Genomic DNA, 14,754 nt, shown 5'->3' on the forward strand with positions numbered 1-14,754 from the left:
CAAGTTGAAGTGGTCAAATTCCATCCACCGGTTAGTTCTTGCAGCAACTCAAGCGCTGCTGCAACATTAATGCAACATAACTTTGAAATTGCCGCGACAAAGGAAACAATCACTCTCATTCCGCATCCGCAACTAAGTGCAGAGGCAGAATGCGGGGCGGGCAGTTCCTCTTCCCACTCTACGTGGAGCCAGAAGATGCTGCTGCAGCGGATGCACCTGAGTCGCTACATCCAGTCACCTCCAATCCAGTGGCAGGTGACGAGCCTTTCAACCCGCAGCGGTTGGCGACGCTCATTCGCTCTTCAACCACCAACGCATTCGGGTACGACCAAGTTACAATAAAACCTATCTTATACTTAACGTTTATTTGCTAATGTTGGTTGTTCTGCTTAATGTGGCTACAGCCCGTTAGCTGAGACGACGGAGATAGCAGCCGACGTGTTAAACTCACTCCCCAGGTGGGCTCAGGCGGTTGTGCAGACAGGATGCTTTAATGGTTCGTAGAGAGCCCGCACTGTGTAGTACTGGGATCTCTATTATCTACTTCGGTAATTTAACATTTCGTTTGATGGTTGGATGCGGTTTAGCTGCTGGGACGATGTCATCTCCTAGGAGCAGGTTAAAGCGAATTTCGGAACAGCGGAGGGAATCAGACAGCAGGAGACCGCGAAAGAAACGATCACTCAATAGCGGTGTGGGTCGTGATGGCTTGACAGACGAAGAATCTAGTGAACTGCACGTTGGTTTGTATGAGCTGAGTGTGGAGCTAGGTGAAAACCCGGAGATGGAAGACGATGAAGAGCTGCCAATGGTTTTCACCCAGGCTGAGACCACTGCGGACAGCATTGAGAAGTATGCCGAGTTGCTGGAGAGATTGGTTGAATTGGCGGTAGATCGACAGCAAGCGATTGATCTTGAACCGAATGATGCAGATGTGTTTCAGCCCGAGGAAGTGAAGATATTGCGGCAGTCGCTGAAAGCCATGACAAAAAACAACTGGATTAACAAGCTGGAGCCAGAATTGCTGATCTCGCTGATGCGCACATTCGATACACAGGTGCGACAGGGCCTAGCCGTGGATGTGTTGGGCGCTGAACTATCGCCCAAAAAAGCAAAAGGAGAAGCGCAGATTGATGAGCAACTGGTTCAGAAGCTCTTAGCATCGCTTGATGTAGCAGTTTGTGAGCTGATCGTGATGGCAACTCCTCAGATTGACAGACGAATTCTATCAGAGGAGACTATTGAGAACTGCTTTCAGCTCCTGCATCACACTATACGGTGCCTACTGCTTCCATGCATTGACACGTCATTTGTGACGACTGCATCTGCACCAGTAGCAAAAGAAAACGATGGAAGACAATCAACTGGCCGCAAAAGTCGTGGTTCCACTCGAGTAAATCTGCGTGCGAACAAATACGCTCGCAGGGCCGTCGAGCGAGTTTCTCATGTTGCGTGTGAGTTTATGGACCAGCTTGCTACGCTTGTTTTAAGTGTAAAGCTCGCGGATCGATGGATACTCCGATTGTCTTCGTCGATGGTGGAACTCTTTGCTTTAGATTACAGTTCGTTTGCCACGTCATTACAGCAAAGCGCATTAGGCATCTTGCGGGGTATATTCTTTCAGTACAAGCCTCATCGTGAGTCATTACTTGGAGATATTGTGGAGATCATGGTGAAGCTTCCTACTACCAAACGCACGCTTAGGACGGTAAAGTTATTGAATTCCAACGACACGGTGCAGCGTATATCAACATTAGTGGTGTCGATAATTCAGTCTTGTGCTGCTGCTGCTGGGAACCGTGGAGCGATGGAAACTGAGATGGACGTGCATCAAGATGTGACTGAAGTATCGTCAACTTCGGATACTGTCGCTGAAGAAAAGTCTCAACACAGGGGTGATGTGGTTAGAACAACATTGGACGATGCACGAAACAGTGCCAGGTCATTCATGCGGATGCTGCTAAAAGCATGCTGGAAGAAAACCGAAGAACGTGATAATCGCGTGGTACTAGACAACTTTACTGAAGACCTCCTCCTAATGTTTGTACGCCCTGAATGGGCAGGAGCAGAAGACTTATTGGAGGTGTTGAGCTCCTCGCTGGCAAGCATCCTACACGCAAATATCGCTGCAGACGTGAAAAATCCGGATTCTCATCGGAGCTTGGCAGCGTTGAACCTGGTTGGAAAAATATGTGCCTCCATTAAACGGTATCAGCGCGAGGTTGGTCGAAATGCCGTGAAGGATGATAGTGGCTCTATTGCCATCATTGAAGAGCATACAAATAACTTACGTGCAGTCCTAGATTCCAAGGGAAAACGCTCCAAAGGAGCACTGCTAAACTCTTGCGACAAGTTGTTTGACGAGATTACGCTGAAACACATTGTTGTGATGCACCTCCAACGGCAAAAATTTGGTCACGACGATTCGAAGAAGGTGCTTATCTTGAAATTCATCTCGGAATCAGAAGCTCATCGGAGTGGAGCTGATTCAGCTTTTGTACAACGCGAAAGGAATTTGTGGGAGTCGTTGTGGGGAGCGTCCAAGGGAGGTGTGAACTCGACATTTAAAGTGGCTCCCCCCACGATCGAGTTAGCGCTGAAATCCAGTTTACAACTTGCTGTGAAACGTGGATTCTGTGGTCTGTTCGACAAATTACTAGCTCACATTATGGCTCTGCTCTCGAAAGGAATGCCGAGTCTTAGAGCACGAGTTATGAAATGTCTGAGAGTAATTGTCGACGTCGATCCAATGCTTATGGCAGAAGCTGGAGTGCAGCTAGCCGTTGAGAGATGTTGCTCGGATGAAAAACCTTCAGTTCGTGAAGCAGCTGTCAATTTAATTGGGACTTACGTCCTGTTACAGCCCCTCTTGGTACGACAATTATCGTTTTCAACTCGTTCTAAGCTAATCACTATTTCTTGTATCCAGTTTGACAAGTATTTTGACGTGCTTGCTGAAAGAATGCGCGACAAAGGCATCAAAGTTCGAACAAGCGTGTGTAGGATCTTCAAAATAGCGATTTCCATGCAAGATCCGTCTGGCAAGACAATTACTGAAAAAGAGCTTCGCCGTAAAAGTGCTTGCATGCGATGTCTGGTGGAACGAGTTGGACATGCGGCTGAAGATCAAGCTGTCAAGAATTTCATCATTGATACGTTTCAAGAAGTTTGGTTTGGTAGCGAACTTACATCCTCCAGACTCTCGCACCCGTTTGGTGTATTTGGTGATGAAAACGCTCTGCCACCTGGTTGGACCGCTGCTCCAGCCAGAATCCATGAAAAGGATGATGCCACGACAGAGGAAAGCGCCAAGTTTGTTTCCGAAGATGGTAGCGTCGCCAACTCGGTGGAAGAAGCGTGGTCTTCGTATCGAACTCCTACCGTTACTCCATCCACTTTAGTAAAGAGCAACGACTCGAAGCTGGACACCAGTTCTGAAATTGTTGCAACCATTGTTGAGGTCATTCACGGTGTTCCAAACCTAGGCTGGTTTGCGGAACTGCTTAAAAGACTGTTGGGAGAACGCAATCGAAAAATGGGGGCACACTCGACAAAAGATCGATATTCTCAAGTTGCAATCGCTGAAGATCGCTCAGGCACGATCGTTGATCGTCTGGTGGAGTGTCTAATGGGTTTACAAGAAGGCAAACTTCTCAAGGGCGTTTCGATAGAGCAAGCGCACGAGCAGTTTGTGGCTTGCATGACTGCTCTATCTGCTTTTTGCGAAGCGAAGCCCCAGCTTTTGGCTCGCCACCTCGAAACAATTCGCGTATACCTGAAAGAAAAGGATCTCAAGATCCAAAGTTTATCGGTATCGATGATAAAAAACATCTTGGGCGTCAAGCGAGTGCCGCAGACTTTTGCTACGAGATTAGAAAATGATTTGAGGCTTCTAGTGCTAAGCTCTTCCCCAAGTGTTGTTGGTCCAAGTATCCAATGTCTCGCAACGCTTTCGACAGCGACGAAAAAGGTGCCGGTATTATTGCTCGGCCTGCTGGAGAAGTTTTTGTTCTACATACACAAGTACAAACAGAGAACGTCGCTCACCGATTTGTCGGATCAAGACAATGTTGTGCTTCAGCGGGCATTGTTTGTCGCCGGGAAAATAGCTGGTTCGACGGACATTGATAATTGCCCAGCACTTGCAAAAGAAGCGAAGGTGGTCACGATTGGAACTATTACAGAATCTCTCTATGAGCTGTATGCTCAATTTGCCCGAATGCCAGGGAACGATACATGCGCGGCAAAAGCTGTTCAAGGAATGGGATTCCTATTTCCCATCCGGCCGCGCTTGTTTCTCCGGGCACAGCAAGATGGCTTGTTAAACTATCTCTTGACGGCAAATACTCGAAAGGCGAAGTTGCAATGTCTTGTTAGTATGAAGGAGCTATTGCTTTCCGAAGAACAACGGTTGGACAAAGGCGTGGCGACTCGAACGATGAATCAATCAAAGAGCAAGGAGCAACAAGTTCAAGGAGATCAAGAAGCTGACGCCTCTTTAATCGGCAATGTCATGCAGGCAGAGCTGGGAAACATCTTGCAGCTATCACTACAGAAGGTGCCACAGATTCGCAAAGAGGCCATCGCATGCATTGACGCATTACTTACGCAAGGCTTGGCGAATCCGTTTCCGTGCATTCCGAACGTGGTGGCACTTGAGACTGATCGCGTCCCGGATGTTCGGGATGCGGCATTCTCTCTGTTGTTGGCGTTGTACGGCAGATTCAGGACCCAGTTCCATACGCAATTGGTTAAAGGGGTCCAGGCCTCGTACTCGTTTCAGCTAAGTGTGTATGGCGATGCCACAGCGCTCGGAATCGACGAGAACGAGAAGGCTTATTGCCTCTTTGGACGACTGTACGCGAATTGCGTCAGCTCAGCAAAATCGCATGGATTTCTTCGGGCACTAATGAATCAGTTTACCGACCAGGGGAGTGTACTGCAACCACTGAAGAGCAAACCGCTTGCCACTAACAGCAAGACCTTCACGACCAGCCTGAAATATCTGTGCTATCTAGCACAAATCATTTCAACGCTGCCCTACGAAGTGGAGGACGAGCCGCTGTACATTATTTATTCGATCAACCGCTACGTAAGCCTTCGACTCGGGTACGTATTTATCATTCGTGACATCCCTTGTATTTTGGTTTGCTGACAGTTTTCTTCTTGGCTTAGCCCCGTGTTGGACGATCTCAAGAAATCCTTTGCCGAAGCGGGTGTGCCACAAATACTACTTGATGATGATGAAGCAGACCCCTCGAGGATAAAGATCGATGAATATCGATTGCGCCCGGTAGCCGACTCTATGCTGACATCGCAGGCTAACAACGCACGAATTTCTTTCGCGATTGCGCTGATGCTTCGTCTGAAGTTCACGCTCAAGCGGAACTACAAGCTCGACAACGAAAAATGTGCTACGTACAAACCATCGTCCACAAATGCTCCAGAGGAGGCGAAAGAACGGTCTCCCAAGAAACTCCTACTGCCTTCGGTCGATGATTTGTGCCAGACTGACGATCCAATTCAGATGAACTGGAACCTGTTAATGGTTGCCTGGTATGCGGCCCGAGAGGACCAGAAGCAGTTGGATATCGACATGGAAGCAAATCAAAAGCCTAAGGCTGCTCCAAAGCGAAGACGCCGTTCAATCAAAGACTCCTCCTCTAAGAAACCGAAGCTGCAGGAGAACGCGAGCGAGGACGAGTACGTCGAAGGTTTTGATTAAGTGTGGTTCCTTTTTACGGCAACTAGTTTTGAGTGAAATTTGCGAGTTATTTGATCTTTTTCACCTTCGTCTACCATATTCTTCATCATGACTACTCTTGAGCATATGCAGACTCGACATTCCATCCGCAGTTAGTCGTCTCCGCTTCACATCCAGCGTACGAAGAAATACGCCTTCAAAATCTGCAAGCGGTGCATTGTATAGTGTATCCAGCGTCACCACGGGATCTACTAGTTCTAATCCATCGTGGAACAGCTCCAGCAGTCTTGTAAAACACCAGAATCGTTCGGCTTCTTGTGTCAGAACTTCGTACACCACTCGCGCCACGCTCAACAAGAAGTCCGGGTCGTCCACGCCGTATAGTAACGGCGCATCACACGCCGCAATTTCTCGCCGATACGTGCGATGCAAATGCACCAATCTCTTCAGCTCCTGAAGCGAAGGCGGCGGCGCTGTCTCTTTGTCGATTTCCTCTCCATCTCCTAGAAGCTCGAGAAAATCGTAATGCACGTCACTTCCTTCGTCGCCGTTGGTCTCATCTTTCGTCTGAAGAACTTGAGCTGCCTCCACAACGTCCTCAAACATGGCGCGTCGTTCCTTTAATGCGAAACTCCAGATCCCTGGGTACGGCGGTATGACCCCCACAAGCAGCAGCCATATTCTTGCGCGATATTGCGGCGCAATGCCCAACTCCAGCGCCAATTTCAGCAGCTGCGGCACATTCACCGCTCTCTCGCTAAGTAGCGCCGCAAACGAGGCATCCACATCTACAATGTGTTGCACCACGGGCACGCCCAGCGTCTTGTAGTAAGTCGTGCGGAAATTTCGGCTCAGCGCCATCTTCTTGAACAAACAACCCAAGTCATTCCTTTTCACTTTTATGTGTTGTCTAAAGTGCCAAATGATGGTGCTATTTGCTCGCAGTAAGCTTATTTTTCCAGTAGTAGTGGCTTCGTTAGTGACAACATCTGGCAATCATGAAGGAGCACCAACTTCAACTCTTTCCATGTTTTCTGCCGCCAACTTAGAAGATCCGTCCTTATATTAGATCCCATTCGTTTGCAGAGGAAGAAGCCTACCCATCTGAGCTCCGATGGTTGCGTCTGTGCGGTCGCTCAGCCCCAAGAAGCGCCAATGGCTCGACAGTCTCAGCCTGTCCAACAACAAGAGCAGTCGTCGCGTCAAGCAGCATCCGCGTCTACTTCAGTGTCGCGCAAGCGAGGGCTCCGCTGGCGAGACAGACTGCGAGAGCCTCGGCCCAGACGACGATGTGGACATGGACGACGCCAACACTGAGCCCAAGACGTTTTCCACCGATATTCAGACGCTGCCCGATGAGTTGCTAGCTCTTGCGCTCGCTCAGCTAGACGGTCGCTCGCTGTTGGCATGTGCTTCGACATGCCACACCTTCCGCTCGTTGACGTTCGACCGGGAGGTCTGGAGGAAACTTTGCATCAAAACCTGGCCGACATTGAGAACCCAACTGCTGCCACAACTACCGGGAGCTCCGGACTATGATGTACGCTCGAAGTATTGTTTTGGTGTTTGTTACGACCTCTGAAAGCTGAGATATTGGAATTGTTGTGTTGTGGCTTTTGTGTAGCTTGTGAGACTTTACGGAGGCTGCTGGAGACGCTGCTTTGTGGAGAAACACGCCAAGGAACAGAGAGCAGAGATATCGGTCAAAGTGCCCAATTTTTCGGACGTGGAAGCCATGAGAGACGTGGAAAAAGTCGTGTCGGATACATTCAGTATCGGTGCACATCGCTTTTGCCTCTGGGTTTTTCCTAATGGCAACCCCAATGAGGCGCAGTACAAAGGCCGCGTACTCAGTGTGTACCTCGTACTCACGGATTTATCGCTGCGTGCTCCGGACTGGCTCACGTGCGCCGTATTCTCACTACAAGTGCAGAATGCTCTGGATCCAAGACGTCGACTCGAGTGGCATTCGTGTCTGACAGACAACAAGTTCCACCAACACCTCAATAATTGGGGTGTGCACTCACTCGGATCGCTTAATATGCTGCGAGACCCTCAGCAAGGCTTCCTAACTAGCTCAACTGGGGACCACACGCAGCCTGATACACTCACCGTATCAGCTCAGGTACGACTCATGTCCATTACGTTTCGTGTGGTATTTGAACATGATCTCAGAAAACATCATCAGCTCGGTCTAGTGGATTTTTCAAACGTGGCCGAGCTAGAGTTGCCGTTTTGCTGCTCACTACGTGACTTGCTAGTGGCACTACATGACCAATTTTCCGACGTGCTTGGACAATACAGTGAAGAAGATACAGCTACGAACAAGACGCGGGTGTGGTGTTTTAATCAGCCAGTGGTGTCAGGGCAGGCACTTCGACCACGCAAACTGCTTACTTGCGACAAATCTCAGCAAGATCGACCGCTTTTCGGACATTTGCTCTGTGACGGTGTGGATATTGACGCTTACTCGTTCTGCCGAATTTACGTTGAGTGCAGTTCAATGCCGAATGATCTCCCCCTGGATCTACACGCTTGTGAACTTGAAACTGCAAAAGATTATATGGAAACACCGGAAGGATATGTTTTTGTGAAGATACTGCAACCAGCTCCTACCAATCGCCTAGAGTACGTGGGTAGAGTTCGTGTTTTTGGAGCATCAACACCTGAAAACACGGGCAAGCGTGAAAATGGAAAGCTGGCGCCTAGTGCAGTATACGAGGCTGTTGCGCGACATACAGGTTGGAGTTGTGCGCAACTGAAAATGTACCGCGAAGAAATCGCCCCCATTGTTGTGTCAGAATTGATACCGTACCACATATCAGCTGACAACGCAGGACTAAAGTCAGCAGATATTCTGATCTTTTGTGTCAAACCCCAAGCATTGCCACCGAGGAGTGTTTTGGACCCAGTGTACGATCTGCTGCCCGAGCGTTACGCCGAAGCTCGTGAGCTCTTTAATCCTAATCGGTTGGTACCACCCACGCTAGAACAGGTTGAGAAATTGGCTGAAAAGTTGGACATCCCGAAATTCCGCGTGCGTAGTGCATTTCGCAGGTGTCACGAGGACGCACTTGCTACCTTGCGCTACATCATGGAGGGCCGTCACCTGGGCTTTATCTGCGACTCTTGTGGCGAGACAGACTTTACCGGAGCACGGTTCAACTGCGCTGTGTGCAACGATTACGACTTGTGCGCTTCATGCAATGGTAGGTGGTGACACTGCATCAATATGGATCGGAACTAATCGCTGTGGTCTTGATCTTGAAAGCAGTGCAATCTTGCGAGATCTCGCACCGCTATGCTAACGTCGACGGTAAATGGCAGCGCGTGTACAACTTTAAGGACCACAACACCAAGCACACCATGCGCAAAATGCTGCCGGTTTTCTATGGATGCGATCGCAAGCACCAGTCGCAGCCACCTGAGGAAAATCGCTACAATCATGAAAACGAGCAATTGCTGGTGTGCTAATCTCATGTAATCTTTAGGTTCATTCATTTTCTTACAACGTACTTCGCGTCACCCAGCGAAAAACTCGACTCGGATCGGCTAGATACCTGTATCAAGTCTAAATTAGAAACAAAATTTTCATCGCATGTGCTTGATGGTGCCCACCTGCTTTCTCCTCCTTGTACTGGACATCGGCTGTTTGGACCGAGCTTCCTTGCACTCTAGATGCAACCAGAGTCAAAGTCCGTGCTGTCGCGGGCAACGAGGCCGAATTCAGGGTATTGCTGGTCCGCTGATGACTGCGACTCGCGCTCGTTTCTAGCAAGGCCCAACCCAAGAAAGAAGAAAGAATCAGGGATCCCTTCGATGACCTAGCAGACCATTTCGACGTCCATCGCTGCTTCAATGTCTTCCTCGTACGTACCCTTCACTAATTCGCGGCTCCGATCGTCGCCCTGACCTGCGCTTCTCCCGTTTGCTGCTTGACTCACGCGGTAATGACGCCGGCTCCTCAATCCTTGTGTAGGAGAAGCCTTGGAATTCGTTCTTCGGCGACACGGCTAGTCGTTTGTCCTGCTGCAAGAAACCGTGGTCAGGCAACTCCTTCGTAAACTCTCGGTCGAAATTCTGGATATCCGTTGGGCTGCGAACACGCGGCTTGAAAGGCGGCTTGATGCCGCGCTGTTCCAGCAACTTCCAGTCGATACTGGAGAAGAAGACGTGGTTCTTAATGTCCTCTACGCCAGCACCAGGACGGGAGCCAATTCGGTACGTCGGGTCACGTTCTAATAGTGCTGAGATGAGACTCTTAACTTCAGAGCTCAGGCCGAAGTGCGCAGGGAACTTGAGCGGAGATTTCATGATTTTGGTGCACATTTGCTCGATGTTGCGGTCGAAGAAAGGTGGCCAGCCTGTGAGCATCTCGTACATGAGCGTACCAAGACTCCACCAGTCAATAGCCTTGCCGTACTCCGTCTTCTTCTTGCGGCTTATGAGCATTTCGGGTGCCAAGTACTCGGGTGTACCACAAAAAGTCTTGGCGCCTGTAAAGTCGGTGCAATCCGTTTTGGAGAGACCGAAATCCGTCAGTCGCACGTGGCCCGTCTCGTCTAGAAGAATGTTCTCAGGCTTGAGGTCCCGGTAGATGATATCCCGTTCGTGCAAGTGACCAATGGCCGCCACCAGCTCCGCGGCGTAAAAGCGCACCATGGCCTCCGAGAAGGAACGGAATTTCTTCAAATGGAAGAAAATCTCGCCACCGCAGCAATAATCCGAGACCATCACGAGTTTACTGGCTGTCTGGAACGAATACTTGAGTCCAACAATGAAAGGGTGGTCGATCGAACTCATGATCTTGCGCTCCATCATGGTATGGCCCACTTGATTGCGCTTTACCAGCTCCGACTTGCGCAGCACTTTCATCGCGTAGATCTTGCCATCTGTTCCACGCTCTCTTGCCATGTAAACCTTTCCGAAGGACCCTTTTCCAAGCATTTTGAGGATCTCGAAGTCCTGCATGGTCACCAATTGTCCTCCAGCGTCCTCCGAGGCAACACTGTTGCTATCACTGATCCGCGAAGACGTTGCAAGTGCCGTAGACGTTGACTGCACGTGCTTAGGTGCTGAAACCATGTCCACGCCGCGAGCTGCTCCATCCGTGCTGTTGCCGTCCTCTTCCTCGCTCTCCAATGAGCTGCTTCCAGAGGTCAAGAACTGTACGACTTCAATTGGACGTGGACGCAACGTCAGCACTGAATTCATGTACGTCTCAATAGCCTCACGACGCTGTTCAATGACGCGTAGTGACAGCGACATGAAGAATTTCTTGGGCGGGAAGTAGAGCTTCCCCACAGTCGCGTATTTCCTTCTCAGCGTCTTGTGCAGCTCGCGGAAATGGCTATATCTCTTCTCCGAGACTCGGACTGCACCTGACTGGTAATGCACGTATACTTGGAACACCGTATACCGCTTCTTGCTGCCATTATCCCGGTCTCGTCCCAGTACTAGGGCTCCCATCGAGCCTCCGTGTCCTCCACGACCGTCTTTTCCGTTCCAAGTTGAAGATCGTCCGGCTCCGCTGCCTACAGGCGAGTTACCGGCACTGTCGGCACCTGCAGGGATGTGGAGTCGGTCTGCTCGGTCCGTCGTGAGCTTCGACTTCCAGCGGGGGATCTCCACCTTGAGGATATCATCACCTGCGGGGGACGCGGCAGGGTATTCGGGGTGCAATTGATGTTGAGGACTCAGATCTCTGCTGGTTGTATGGACGTTAACGTGATTGGAGCTCCGCTGGGGCGGAGACAACGCCGAGTTTGACGTATACGATGATGCACTGGATCGGCCTGAGGCCGGCACTTCAGACTGCACGTGCGTGAGCGAGTGCCGCATGTGCGAGCTCTTCTTACTGTTGCTGTGACGCTTCTTGTGCGACTGTGGGTCATGGTACGACGCGCGTAGGTTGTTGGCGCTATTGGCGCCGGGTCGGACCTGGACCTGGTGCTGGAAAGTGGCGCTGAGGTTGCGCCCACTGGCACTGCCGGCAGCAGAGCGAGAGCGAGCTGGAGGGTCAGTCGGTGGGCGGCGCGAGGCACGCGGGTACTCGTCGACCGCGGGCATCGAAGAGACTGTAAAGTGTCGGAGGTTCGAGCGCTTGCGGTCGTCGGGTGGGGGCGGGTTTGTAGTTGTGGAAGTCGCTCCGGCTGTCTCTTGCGCTTCGTGGGCTTGTTGACAGGTTGCGTAGTATGTACGGGAATGGTCAATAAATACAGGATTGATCCATTTTTGACTTGACGTTATTATGGAGCGTTTCAAAAAATGCTGACTAGCAAGAAAAAGAACGACTTCAAATGTACTAGAATGGTCAAACTTAAAGCGACACCAATAAAGGTCAACCTTCCCATCGATCGCTGCCGATGGCTACGCATGTGAAAGCTGGTTATTATTGATGGAAAGGTTTCCTTACTTGGACGAAAGGAGGCTTGCTGCGTTCTCGCCTCTAATTGATCGAACCGTTCTTACATAGATCGGTTCATAGAAGTTGTCTGCCCTGGCCTCAACTACGAAAGCTCAACGTGGCGTCACTGGCACCAACTCATTTGCGTCGAGAACGTAGTCTTGTTTATCTGGGATGTTGATTGTTGCCGTTCAAGTTGCATCCCATTCACGGTATTGCTTCCATATCCAGGTGAATAAGATCTCGTTCGACAAGAAACGGCAGTGCGTCACACAGACTCGCTACAGTTTCACAGAGTGACGTTAGTCCAAGTTGGACTCGGATCATATCCTTGCGCAACCTGCTCATTGAAAAATTTATTTTCCGTTCATGCGATGGCAACGCCGAGGCGACCGAGCGCTTACGGTTACCGGTACCGGTTTATCTTAATCAAAGCAATCTAGTAGCCGACGCCTGCCGTTGCAGGAGCAGCAGACGGTCGAGCAAGAGCCATCCACGCCGCCAGTTTGCGCATGGCGATATCAAGATTCGGGCAGACTGACTGAATGAAGCCTTCAATAGCCTCCAGAGACGGGTCGTCTTGCTGCGCAACAACAGAAGATAGAGTGAGATCAGCATTTCGGTGGCATACTGGACAACTACTACTTACCATACTCTCGATGAGATAAAGTGCGAGGTCGCCCTTGAAGTCCACGAATGCCAGTCGAGCAAAGAGTTCGTCTGGTGCACGACCGAAGGCTGAGCCTGGCAAGATTGCCACTCCCGTATCCTGCAACAGCTGTGCGCATAGCTGCTCGTCAGTCGAAATGCCTTTCAATGCGAGCGCCTTGCGGTGTCGTCGAAAGCACGGGAACAGATAGAAACCGGCCTCGGGGACTTGAACTTCGACATCCATTTTCTGCAATTGGTAGGCGAACCAGCGACCGATAAGCTGCAGCGTCTTCTGGCACTTGCGCTTGTACGACGCGAGCTCGATGCAACTGCAGAGAGCACAAAATAATCACAGGAAGGTGAGCCGTTAGATCGTTAATATCTAGCGGTTGCCTACTCGCAAGTATGGAGGACCGTGCTACGTACTTGGGAACGAACGCTCGTCGAGCGGCGTGCTGGATAGGCGACGCTACCGAAGTGTATGTTTCGGACGCCATGACAAGCATGCTACTGCGTAACCAGTCCATGCTGGGAGGGAACAACCAGAAACCCATACGCCACCCACCGGCGCCGCACCATTTGCTCAATCCTCCTGAAACGATGGTTCCTTCAGGGTAGTATTTGGATAGTGACAGGTGTGTGCCGGAATGATGCAGCTCGGAGTAAATTTCGTCCGAAACCACGAGGATCCGGTATTTCCTTGCAACTTTTGCGAGTGCCTCCAGCTGGAAAAATGGTGATGACATTAGTTTGCTGGTTTCACTTTTGATAGAACGAAAAAAAATTCACAACCTCATCGGCTTGATAAGCGCAGCCAGTTGGATTGGACGGACTGTTTAGAATGAGAATCCGAGGAGCATCTGATGAAAGAACCGCAAGGAAATGGTTAGATGTCAAAACGTTTTGTTCATACATAAAGCGGTTTCATTACTACCTGCGTCTTTTGCACAATGAGCTTCCAGTACTTCTGGACGAAGCACGAAGTGATCTTCAGCATGTGTTGGCAGCCACATCATATTCCTTTTTCATGCAACAAAAACAAAAAAGATCATACTTCGAAGTAATCCACAACAACACGTGAATATACAGAACTTACCTTCCAGCAATAGCAGCTTGAGGCGCGTAACTCGTGCAGCTTGGGTTGGGCAGCAGTAGGTCTCCATAGTAAACTGTCTGCAGCACAAACAGAAGCTCTTTGGTGCCAGGCCCCACCAACACGTCATCTCGAGTGTATTTGATATGCAACCGACTCGTTCCCCAAGCTGCAATATCGTCACAAAGCTCCGGTAACCCTGCAACCGGTAGATAATCTCTTCGGTGCGAATTGGCTCTGCATTATATATCCTATCAGCTTTAATTTGTATCAACAATCTTTGATCCCTCCACGTACCGCAATTCATCGACAATACACTGTGGGATTGGGAATGGCGACTGGCCCAAACCCAACTTGTAAATGCACTTGCCCTCCCTAATCATCTTATTGCTCAGCTCGTCCAACGCACTCCCAGCCGCCGTACACAGCATTCGAATCTTGCAATTAATCACTTTTCTCGGTCCTAAAATCTCCCGAAAAGAGTCAAATTCCCACTCTCAGCCTCGTCATATTCAGCCAAAACATCGTCCACCTTTACTGGGCGTATCCAAATGACTCGCCGATCGCTTGCGGCCTGTAATAGCAACTATCTGGTTATCAATCCCATTGGCCTCCGCAGCATCCTCGTTGCTTGTATCGCTCTGATTGTTGGTATCAGCGACAGCAACCACAGGAGCTTCTTGTTGGACTTGATCGGAGGTCTCGACCACTGAACCCGACGCTTCCGACACCCTCCGCTGCACCCGGCGTTGCAGAGTGGTGCGCGGCACATCGAACTTGCGTGCCGCCTCCCGCAACGACATTGAGCCGCTCTGCACAGCGTCGACGGCTGCTTCAATCTCCGCCGACTCAGTTGCATGTCTCGCCATTCTTGCACTTGATGAATGAAAAAAAATTGCT

General features: G+C 50.2%; 5 protein-coding genes across 16 annotated transcripts; 2 read left to right on the forward strand and 3 right to left on the reverse strand.

The window, feature by feature from the left end:
- Nucleotides 1-96: 96 nt before the first annotated feature.
- On the forward strand, nt 97-5,800 carry PPTG_13598 (hypothetical protein). 4 transcript variants are annotated; one of them, XM_008909379.1, is made up of 5 exons: nt 97-322; nt 405-496; nt 588-2,872; nt 2,930-5,109; nt 5,176-5,800. In XM_008909379.1, the coding sequence occupies exons 1-5, from the start codon at nt 150-152 to the stop codon at nt 5,723-5,725; spliced, it is 5,280 nt and encodes a 1,759-aa protein (XP_008907627.1). In that variant the 5' UTR covers nt 97-149; the 3' UTR covers nt 5,726-5,800. The 4 variants fall into 4 exon arrangements, with proteins under 4 accessions (XP_008907627.1, XP_008907629.1, XP_008907626.1 ...); XM_008909381.1 differs by having other exon boundaries at nt 405-458; XM_008909378.1 differs by having other exon boundaries at nt 588-5,109.
- Nucleotides 5,681-7,449, reverse strand: PPTG_13599 (hypothetical protein). Its single transcript, XM_008909382.1, has one exon. The coding sequence runs from the start codon at nt 6,563-6,565 to the stop codon at nt 5,786-5,788; it is 780 nt and encodes a 259-aa protein (XP_008907630.1). The 5' UTR covers nt 6,566-7,449; the 3' UTR covers nt 5,681-5,785.
- Nucleotides 6,734-9,321, forward strand: PPTG_13600 (hypothetical protein). Of its 6 annotated transcripts, none has more exons than XM_008909384.1 (4): nt 6,748-7,244; nt 7,329-7,829; nt 7,893-8,913; nt 8,976-9,321. In XM_008909384.1, the coding sequence occupies exons 1-4, from the start codon at nt 6,819-6,821 to the stop codon at nt 9,176-9,178; spliced, it is 2,151 nt and encodes a 716-aa protein (XP_008907632.1). In that variant the 5' UTR covers nt 6,748-6,818; the 3' UTR covers nt 9,179-9,321. The 6 variants fall into 6 exon arrangements, with proteins under 6 accessions (XP_008907631.1, XP_008907634.1, XP_008907632.1 ...); XM_008909385.1 differs by having other exon boundaries at nt 8,979-9,321; XM_008909383.1 differs by having other exon boundaries at nt 6,734-7,244; nt 7,329-8,913; nt 8,979-9,321.
- PPTG_13601 (AGC protein kinase) lies at nt 9,145-11,915 on the reverse strand. Of its 3 annotated transcripts, XM_008909390.1 has the most exons (3): nt 9,582-11,915; nt 9,323-9,475; nt 9,145-9,264 (listed from the first exon to the last, which is right to left on the reverse strand). In XM_008909390.1, the coding sequence occupies exons 1-2, from the start codon at nt 11,771-11,773 to the stop codon at nt 9,379-9,381; spliced, it is 2,289 nt and encodes a 762-aa protein (XP_008907638.1). In that variant the 5' UTR covers nt 11,774-11,915; the 3' UTR covers nt 9,145-9,264; nt 9,323-9,378. The 3 variants fall into 3 exon arrangements, with proteins under 3 accessions (XP_008907638.1, XP_008907637.1, XP_008907639.1); XM_008909389.1 differs by having other exon boundaries at nt 9,145-9,475; XM_008909391.1 differs by having other exon boundaries at nt 9,323-11,915.
- A 32-nt stretch (nt 11,916-11,947) lies between these two features.
- On the reverse strand, nt 11,948-14,737 carry PPTG_23251. 2 transcript variants are annotated; one of them, XM_008909392.1, is made up of 8 exons: nt 14,387-14,737; nt 14,152-14,317; nt 13,858-14,091; nt 13,696-13,781; nt 13,554-13,621; nt 13,188-13,486; nt 12,760-13,090; nt 11,948-12,693 (listed from the first exon to the last, which is right to left on the reverse strand). In XM_008909392.1, the coding sequence occupies exons 1-8, from the start codon at nt 14,721-14,723 to the stop codon at nt 12,550-12,552; spliced, it is 1,665 nt and encodes a 554-aa protein (XP_008907640.1). In that variant the 5' UTR covers nt 14,724-14,737; the 3' UTR covers nt 11,948-12,549. The 2 variants fall into 2 exon arrangements, with proteins under 2 accessions (XP_008907640.1, XP_008907641.1); XM_008909393.1 differs by having other exon boundaries at nt 14,152-14,737.
- Between the last annotated feature and the right edge of the window lie 17 nt (nt 14,738-14,754).

Source organism: Phytophthora parasitica, assembly GCF_000247585.1.
Source record: "Phytophthora parasitica INRA-310 unplaced genomic scaffold supercont2.33, whole genome shotgun sequence".
NCBI classification, from domain to species: Eukaryota; Oomycota; class Peronosporomycetes; order Peronosporales; family Peronosporaceae; genus Phytophthora; species Phytophthora nicotianae.

Bases quoted from the DNA above. Each gene is read 5' to 3' on its own strand.
- PPTG_13598 (XM_008909378.1), top strand. From the start codon at position 150: ATGCGGGGCGGGCAGTTCCTCTTCCCACTCTACGTGGAGCCAGAAGAT. The intron at 497-587 runs GTTCGTAGAGAG...GATGCGGTTTAG, and splicing joins GCAGACAGGATGCTTTAATG to CTGCTGGGACGATGTCATCT. The intron at 5,110-5,175 runs GTACGTATTTAT...TTCTTGGCTTAG, and splicing joins TACGTAAGCCTTCGACTCGG to CCCCGTGTTGGACGATCTCA.
- PPTG_13599 (XM_008909382.1), bottom strand. From the start codon at position 6,565: ATGGCGCTGAGCCGAAATTTCCGCACGACTTACTACAAGACGCTGGGC.
- PPTG_13600 (XM_008909383.1), top strand. From the start codon at position 6,819: ATGGTTGCGTCTGTGCGGTCGCTCAGCCCCAAGAAGCGCCAATGGCTC. The intron at 7,245-7,328 runs GTACGCTCGAAG...GCTTTTGTGTAG, and splicing joins CGGGAGCTCCGGACTATGAT to CTTGTGAGACTTTACGGAGG. The intron at 8,914-8,978 runs GTAGGTGGTGAC...TCTTGAAAGCAG, and splicing joins CTTGTGCGCTTCATGCAATG to TGCAATCTTGCGAGATCTCG.
- PPTG_13601 (XM_008909390.1), bottom strand. From the start codon at position 11,773: ATGCCCGCGGTCGACGAGTACCCGCGTGCCTCGCGCCGCCCACCGACT. The intron at 9,476-9,581 runs GTACGTACGAGG...GGGCCTTGCTAG, and splicing joins GAGCCGCGAATTAGTGAAGG to AAACGAGCGCGAGTCGCAGT.
- PPTG_23251 (XM_008909392.1), bottom strand. From the start codon at position 14,723: ATGGCGAGACATGCAACTGAGTCGGCGGAGATTGAAGCAGCCGTCGAC. The intron at 14,318-14,386 runs GTGGACGATGTT...GGGAGATTTTAG, and splicing joins TTTGGATACGCCCAGTAAAG to GACCGAGAAAAGTGATTAAT. The intron at 13,487-13,553 runs GTTGTGAATTTT...CCATTTTTCCAG, and splicing joins GCGCTTATCAAGCCGATGAG to CTGGAGGCACTCGCAAAAGT.